The 8,676-nt window shown below is 55.5% G+C and overlaps 1 protein-coding gene across 3 annotated transcripts in view; it reads left to right on the forward strand.

Annotated features, from left to right (window-relative positions):
• Positions 1 to 8,458, forward strand: part of LOC113217709 (nephrin-like) — a 145,266-nt gene extending 136,808 nt beyond the window's left edge. For all 3 annotated transcript variants that reach the window (XM_026437732.2, XM_026437733.2, XM_026437734.2), the window contains 3 exons: positions 3,865 to 4,119; positions 6,015 to 6,238; positions 6,852 to 8,458. In XM_026437732.2, coding sequence (XP_026293517.1) covers positions 3,865 to 4,119; positions 6,015 to 6,238; positions 6,852 to 7,052 — 680 coding nt within the window. In that variant the 3' untranslated portion in view covers positions 7,053 to 8,458. The remainder of the gene's footprint in view (positions 1 to 3,864; positions 4,120 to 6,014; positions 6,239 to 6,851) is intronic.
• The last annotated feature ends 218 nt before the right edge of the window (positions 8,459 to 8,676 follow it).

Here is an 8,676-nt window from a genome sequence, read left to right on the forward strand (position 1 = left end):
GGGGGGGGGAGGTGGGCTCTCGCTTAACGAGCAGACCAATTGAACGGCCGCGCCGCCCCCTGCACGTCCCATTACCTGCCCGTCCTGCGGCCGCCGCGCCCACGCTCTGCGTTGCGCGCCTCGAGCCCAGCGTGTGTTTGTTAGGGACTTGTTTGCCATGTCATAGAAAGGAGTTCGTCTTACGCACCACGTCCCTCCCACTCCCCCTCCCCTCCCCTCTCTCTCTCTCCCTCTCGCTTTCCCTCCATATCCGTCCACGTCTGCCTATCCCTCTTTCTCTCCTTGTCCGGGATCAGGGACGCACGCGGAACCAATATGTTTCATTTGTGGAGGGGTAGGGGGGGTTGAACACCTCTCCAGCATGCCGTCATTAGGCTGTATCTAAAGGAAGGGCAGCCCGTCTCCTGAGGACCAGCGCGCGCGCGTGTGTGTGAGAGCGAGAGAGAGAGAGAGAGAGATAAAGAGAGGGAGAGGCAGAGAGAGAGAGAGAGAGAGGGGGGGGGCGAGGCGCGGTCGATTTCATCCCGCTCCCATCAAGTTTATTCCGGCGGCGAACTTTCACTTCTTCCCTCCGCGGGATGAAATCAGTAATGAAGGCTGCCGAGCACGTTGCGCCCGCTGATCCTTCCCTGCGCCCCCCTTCACTCCCTCTCCTCCAGGCCGCACCTTTCTCCTCGCCCTCCCTCTTCACTCTTCCCTCCTTATTCTGTGCTTATTTTATACCTCCCCCTCCTTTCCTCCCCCTTCACCTTATTCATTTTCCCTTTTTCTTCGCCCAATACCTCTGCGTCACTGGTCGCTTGTTTCCCTCTTGGTCCATTTTCTTTTGCCAGCCGTCAGAAAGGTGATCACAGAGTGCCTCCAATAAGAATACGTTCACCATAATCACTTTCAAACTACAATCAAGTCACGAATTGTTTAAATTGTTAGTCTTTTCGGCTTTATTTACCGCTTAAAATCTACCGAAAATTTTATCCCCGTCCGGTTCCACTTATCTAACCATTTACGATGTACAGCATAGGAGGGTTGTTAACAATCAGAGCACGCATAAATAGTGTGAGTTGGGCCGGTGTGGCCAAGGTAAGGTGACTTGGCAAAACGGGGAATAATTAAAAGCCGGTGTGCTAGTATACTCAGTGCATGCGCCGGCGTTCCTCTCCGGTTTGTCGTGTTTAAATAACATGGGTGGCCGTGGGCATTTTCCTCGTTGACCAAGAGGCCACCGCTTCAGGCCCCCGGGTGAAAGGCAGAGATAGAAATAGCCCGCGACAGCAAGAGCCCACCTCTTCCATTGCCCTCTCGCCGTGCGCCGTGCCTCCTCTCCCTAACCTACCCCCTCTCACATCTCAGTGCGCTATAATTAAAGTATTATCCCCCCGCTATTGTTGCGGCTTTGGTTACGTAACGGACATGACGCGGAGACCACCGGCGGCGGAACGGAACTAAATCAGCCAAACAAACGTGCCGGGCTCGGCTGTGCTCTGCTCGGCTCCTCCGCGCCGGGCCCGGCCGCGCCGCGCTGAGCCACCAGCAGGTGTTTACAGCCTGTTTCATAATTCATGACCCCGCGTTCCTCCATCGTTCCGTTCCGCGAGTTTCTGTGGGCCGCACCGCACGCTGTGAGCCCCCCCTCCCCCCTTTCCTCGCACGCTCCCTCGGCCGTATAGGTGGCGCAGTTGCTGCCGTTCCTCTCGCATCACGCGCCGCCCCGCCCGCCAAGCCCCTATTTGGATTTGTTGCCGCTGCAAACAGTAGTGGAGCCAACACGCATCGCGCAACAACTTCCTGCCTCGGTTTGTTTCTGTTTCCGCTGGGACGCCGTGGCGGGAGGAAGGGGTGGGCGAGACGAGTTCAGATCAGGGGGGCCACTCGAAGCCCACTCGCATTGTTTGCTCACTGTAAACGTTAGTCGTGTTTCTTGTTTCACCCAATTCAGAGACATTTTTCTGCGTCGCCTTGGTCATACAAATTGTACCACCGGCACCGTACTTTTTCAAAGTTTGGTAGGCTATTCTCAGACGTCTGCGATATTTCTTGTTCTTTGAAAAGTTGTCGTTGTACGTCTAATGGACAAAGAAAACTGAGTTCAAAACCAACTGGTCAAACCGAGTTACGTGAAGGAGAGCAAGGTAGGGACCAGCGTTGAAAATTACTAAGTTCGTCAACTCAAATCGCCATTTTGAAACAAACTGCTAAGTTTAGCTTAGCTCACTGAAGCGCAGCTCTGATAGCTCCTGATAGGTAGGCAACATCTTGCCTACCATTCACGCGTGTACTGCGGGCTGGTCTACCCCGAGTCTCGCAGGCGTCGAGGTCCCGGAGTTTACTGAATTAATCTGAGAAAAACGGAGGTATTTTCAGGGTGATCCCTCACACTGTGAAAACAAATGTGGCATGTGTCACCGCCACTTCAATAGATGTGACCAGTTTAGGTCACACCACGTTATGTGATAAGATTTGCACGTCACATCAATTGATGCAACATCCTAGCTAAGTATTGGCACAACATACAAGAGGTCACAGCAAAATGTGACCAACAATATGTTCACACCACTCAAAAGGTTTCATGTACATGGATGACAGGTAAACTCTTAGTCTACCGCACGGAGGACAAGTAAGATAAGAAGACTAAAACTTCTGTACGCCAGAGAAAAGGGGTTTCTCTTATCCTGAATTGATGTATAAGAAGGAGGAAAGGAATCCACTAAACAGATTTTTGGGAGGGATTAGGTTTTCTGGCTTTTAGCCCCACAGGCGCTAACTAGCCTTTGTCTTCCTCTCGGCCCTTTCTTATCCATGGCCTCTTCTCGAATATGAGCCCATAAGCTTCTACCACGGCCCTTGCCTCCTGCTTATCTCGATTATAACCTCGACCGTCTCAGCCTCCATGCGTGCTTCCTCTTTTGCTCCACGGCCTCTCTGGCGCTGCTGGCGAATGCCGCGCACCTCTCCGGCCCGGCGCTCACAGGCGACCCTCTCTTTGCAACACTAGCTTGCTGACCTTCCCTCCCCCGCGCCCCGGTCCCCCGCCAGCGCCGTCCTCCTCTTCGCGGCGGGCACATCGAGTGGAGAAAAGGAGGTTGTGTCAAGTGGAGATCGTATAGCGCACTTAAGGGCGTCTGTGAGCGCGCTTCTCTATGTCGCCTCTCCTCTTCCTTCTCTCGCCGTTTCTCTCTCGCTCCCCGCCTCTCTCTCTCTCTGTCTTTCTCTCGCTCCCTGCCTCTCTCTGTCTTTCTCCCGCTCCCTACCTCACTCTCGCTCTCTGCCTCCCCCGCCCTCTCCCGCCCTCGCCCCCTAACGCACTATACGCCACGGCCATACTGTGTATAGTTCATCCAGTTTTCATATCCGTCGCAGGGCGTGCGCGATGAAAAGTGAATCGGCGGTTGGATGAGGGCGGGGCGGGTGCTCCGAGAGTGCAGCCAGCCAGCCATGAGGGCGCCGCCTTGCTGGGCCCGGCAGTGATGTGGGGAGGCTAGTTGCCTCGGGGGTGTACTACCGATCTCCATACGGCGCGCCCCGCCCCTCCACTGCAATACGCCTTACGTAATCAGCTCCCTCTACTGCGTGTGTGCAGAGGCGGGGTGGGGGCGGCGGGAGTGCGACTTGCGATATTAAAGAGGTGGCGCTAGGCCCGGGGGAGGGCGGCGGGGGGATGTGTGGGATTTCAGGAGAGCCGCTCTAGGGTGTAATATCCCCAGCCCAGCGCTGCTGCTCAGAGACGCTGGAGTTTTATTCCCAGTTTATACAGCGTTAAGATGCACGCAACTTTCACCGTAAATTTGAATCCTCTCCGCGCCGGCTGTCGCGCGCCGCTTGTGTGCCGTGCTCGCCGCCTGACCACGTTTGCTCTCCTTGTTGCAGCGGCCGACGGCGACCTGGCCATGTCTCCGCTGGTGGCGGGCGCCGTCATCACCGTGGCCCTTTGCCTCGTCTGGGCCACCCTCTGCATCGCCGTCCACGTCCGCCGCGGCCTCAAGGCGGGCGCGCGGGGCGGCGCGGGCGTCGGCGGCCGCGGGGAGAAGGCTCCGGGTGCGGGCCCGCCGCCGGGCAAGACGGCGGCGCACGCCCGGGACCCGCTCGACGAGAAGGACCCCGACATCATCCCTGCCAAGTTTGGTGAGTATCTGTCGCCGCCTCGCGCCAGGCGCTGCTACGGCCCCGGCTCAAATGTTTGGAGCGGGGTGGGGTGGGGCTGTGACACTGCATAATGAGACAGGCCCCGGTTGTTGACGTCTCCGGAGCGGGGGAGGGGCGACTGCCCCAGGTGGTGATTAAAGGTGCAAGGACGCCTGATTAACCCCAAGCAGGCCTGACGTCGCGCTGCAATAAAGGCGTTCCTGCGGGGGCATCGGGGCGGGGGCGGCCGGGGGCAGCGCCCACCCCAACTGGGTCACCACCCCAGTGTCTTTGTCGCGGAGGAGAGCGACGAGAGCCTCAAAAGTCATTTCTGGTCGCATCTCCGTGCTGTGGAAAAGAGCAGGAAGCTTGGTGTGGCTGCGTTTTATTAAGATTTGATTGGGCGACAAACCCCCCAAAAATGAGTTTATGAACCATTGAGCACATTTAACTTGACCCTTCCTTGATTTGTAAAGTTCATATCACTTTTGTCAAGGCATATGTGCTTGAAAAGTTGTAGATGAAGTACGGTATACTTGATCCAAGAAATCAGTTTTTTGGAGTACATTGTTTAGTGAGTATCCGCCAACACAGTATCGCAACCGTCTCTCAATTCGTTGCTTCAGCATACATGGCCATGACGCAATGTACGGACACAGGAGACCTGTGTCTACAAACGTGTTCCGGTTTTGATGAGTTGGTTAGTTGTGGTTGTGTTGAGTGGGGCTGCAGGGGTCCTGCTCCGCGCCGCCACCGGTCCCTCGCGCAGGTGGCTGACCCTGCTGCAGCTCACTGTCCCAGCCCAGCGCGTGTCCACTCGCGGCACACGCGGCTCTAGCGTTCTGAAACCCATCATGGTGATTTCCACTCTAAATTCATTATATTAGCGTCAACGTCCGCCTCGATATTGAGCGCGACGCATGTGAAATGGGTGTCCCACCGCTGTTGCTGAATCACGCGTTAAAGCAGCGATCGCATTTTAAACACGTGGAGCAGAGGGGGCGCTGCAGGTCAGGGGGAAGGGGGTGGGGCAAATACATTACCGACGCGCTCACAATGTAAAGCGCCGCTTGCATAGTGATTGAAGCGGGGGCGGGGCCGTAAGAGAGGACAACAGTTTTACATAATGTTTCGTGTCACACAGTTGACAGTTCTTATGTTGCGACAGCCGGGCCGGGCGGCGCGCGCTGTAGTAGAGCGGCCCTTGCGGGTGTATCGCCACCCCATACCGTCCGGATGTACTTGCGCGGCCAGCACGTGGCTTGCACGTGTGGGATTCAATTAGACCGCACGTAATCACACGGGTCGAGTACAAGCCGACCCCTCCCCCCCCCCCTCCCCACCGACAGGGTCCGGTCCATGGCCTGTGGTGGTCTGGCTGGCCTGGCTCGGCTCACAGTGCAGCTTCTTTCCGGTGATTCAGTCCCTCCCCCTCCGGCCCCGTCCCTCTGACCGTCCCCTCCCATTTTGCCTGGCCGCGCGCTGAGTCGAGTTTATCTGACCGCGGTGTGACCATCGGCAGCCATCTTGGCGCCGTTCCGCTCGCCACGTCCCGCCCCGGCCCCCCCGGCCCGCCCTGCCTGGCCGGCCGTGGTCTGGCACGCCTTGGTCTGGCACGCCTTGGTCTGGCGCACGCTGCCGGCCGGCGGGGCGGGGTGGAGCAGCCGGAATTGGAACCGTTTCCTCCGTGATTTGTAGTGCGAGAGAGCATTACAGCAGGGTCGTGCGCCCCGGCCGGCCCCACCCTGGCCCCGCCCTTGCCCCGCCCGCCCCACCTCGCCCCGCCCCGCTATGTCTCGCACGCGCTGGCGCGGCGGGGCCTCGCGTGTCGCCGTCCTCCTCCTCTCGGGCCGTCCTCCTGACCCTGATCAATAATATTGTGTGTTGTGTTGCAGACCCAGTGATCCAGAGGCCGGTGGGCAACGGGACGCTGTCCAACCACGGGCACTCGGAGCACCCCGTCAGTCCCCTGGGGCCGCCCGGGCCGGGGCCAGGGCCGCTGCAGGGCAACGGGGGGCCCCAGCCGACCCCGGTGCTAGCGGCGCACCCTGCGGTTAGGGGCACGTCGCCCGAACACTGGGTGCGGAACAAAAGGAATTCGGCGGGATTCGAAACGGTGGTGAGTACAACAATGGGACCCCCTCCCTCCCCCCTCTCGGCTCTACCCGCACGTCTCTCCCCCTCGCCCCCCGCACTGCCCGACCGTGGGCCAGCAGGAAGTTGTTATTCACACGACTCGGTCACCCGGCTAGGGAAACCCTCCGCTTCCCTTCCTCCTCCCCCCTCTTCTCTGTCCCCCTCTCGCTCTCGCTCCTGCCCACCTACATCCTCCACCTCCTCGCCCACAGGCTGGTGCCGAGGCTGGCGCGCACTGGGCAGCCCCTTGCTGACCGCACAGTAATAAGCCCCGGGGAGCGGACGTGCCCCCTGCTCTCCCCCTGCTCTCCCCCTGCTCTCCCCCTCCCCCGGCGACGCCCGACCCGACTCAACACTAAAGCGACCGCCCGAGCAGCAGCGCAGCAGCGCGCGAACCACCCCAGATTTCAACGGCAGAGAAATAGCTCGGCGTCCTTTTCCACTCGATCCCACTCCGAATGTTAAAGCGCGCCGGGCGCCGCCGGTCCAGCAGATTTCTCCCCCGTTTCTTTGTCCTCTCTTTACGCTGGGAAATCGTTTTACCATGGCGTTGTCAGCGGAAATCTCCCATATACAGCGTATCGGTTCTGTTGCAGACGCACCACTTCGGCGACTCGGGTGCGGCCTATTCGTGGGACCTTCGGCCCAAGGACCTGCGCCTGTCGCCCGGCTCGGGGGCGCCGGGGGCGCTGGGGGCGGCGGGGCTGCTCGGCGGGGAGAGAAGAGACTTGGAGCTGAACGGCACGGCCATCAAGGAGAGGCTCATGTCGTCCCGAGTACCAGAGAGCTGCGTGTGAAGTCTTGAAAGTGTGCTCACTGTTGGAAAAAAAAAACACCACGATATTTTCACAGTTTACGATTTTGTTTCGTATTAAAGTAACGTCAAACTTTCAAAGAAAATGAGAACATTTAAAATTAAGATGTTAAACTTTACTTGTTTTCCATTCTACTGGATAGGCATTAATTTGTCTAATTTCTTCCACTGTGTTTGCTGGAATTTTCTGATTTTTTTTTTTAAGTTTGTCTCAAGATACGGCGTTGTTGTTGTTTAAGATGTGTCGCACAATGTTGTTTGTAAGCGGAGAGGAGCGTTTTGATTCTTGTACCGTCTCGTCCCGACTGAGGGACGATGTCACACTCGACTGATTTACAATATAAATTAATTTTAAGCCTTTCACTCTTCTGAACCCTCATACAATGCGTTGTATTGTGGACGTGGTCCCGAGCTGTTGTGCCCAAGAGACGCGCTGGTTTACTCTTGGTACATGAAAGAGAATTTGGGGGTACTGGACGGGGTGATATGCAGTGTCTTCAAGCCCGTTCTTGCACAGTATTTGGGGACAGTTGAATGTTAACAATTGTATCAGACGACTATGGAGCCTGAAGACGAATGTCCAGTATTTCCTCAGATGTACACTGGTAGGGACCCCTCAGTCTTATCGCTACAGAGTGTATACAGAGAACTGAAAGAAATCTTTTTATACAATGCTATGTTAATATAATGCGTACAGAGAGTATGTATTTGCGTTAGATTTATGAGAATTGTATTGTAAATACTGTAAAGAAATTACGGATCTGCGTCTGTGTTCATTACAAACTAGGAAAATTTTATCACAATTTCTAGATCAAATTTGCCATCATGCTATCGGTTATGAGGATTACCCCTACTCGGCTAAAGATATACCTGTCCTCACAATATGGCTACACAGTATCATTACTTCATGTGTCCAAACTGTCACTTCTGCATTCATGAGCCATATCCTAAGAGGTGGCCCATTTTTTATTTAAAATATCAAAGCATATCGCATTAAAATCATGTATCCGTTCATATCATGCAGAACATTAATTTCGATAGAGACTGAGAACGAAAATTCAACATAGACACCTTTGCCATTACCTAGTGTTGACGCAAAACGAACAATCCGTCTCTATCATGACGTAAAATTTTCATGTGCATACATGTTTGGTAAAATCATATGACCGTATTTGCATTTCTAGGGGACACAAAGTCCTCAAAGCTTTCGAGTAGAGCAAACGGTTGATAGATCGTCAATCACATTCAAATTACACAGCAACTTCATATAATATATTTTTTGTAACAAGTTTTGCCGTTAAATAAAGAATAATACTGTAATTAAGGGAAGAACTCTTCTTTTGTAAAACTACTGAGAGTGAGAATAAACTGACAGGTCAGGAAACTGTTCTCGTGCGAAGTTTCTCTTAAAACCCGTCCTCCCCTGATGCACCGGGACGCACATCGTCCAGCCAACAAGTAGCGGTAAGTCCTTTCGGCGGGCGGGGCCATCGAGCCGGAAGCAACATGCTCGCTAAACAAGCGGACAAACTTACTACTCTCTCCCCTGGCCCTGGCCGCCCTACTGCGAGCATGTGCGGGAGTGCATTGTGCCCCACACAAAGGGG

The sequence above is a fragment of the Frankliniella occidentalis genome, unplaced genomic scaffold, assembly GCF_000697945.3.
Source record: "Frankliniella occidentalis isolate FOCC.00 unplaced genomic scaffold, Focc_3.1 Scaffold46, whole genome shotgun sequence".
NCBI lineage: Eukaryota > Metazoa > Arthropoda > Insecta > Thysanoptera > Thripidae > Frankliniella > Frankliniella occidentalis.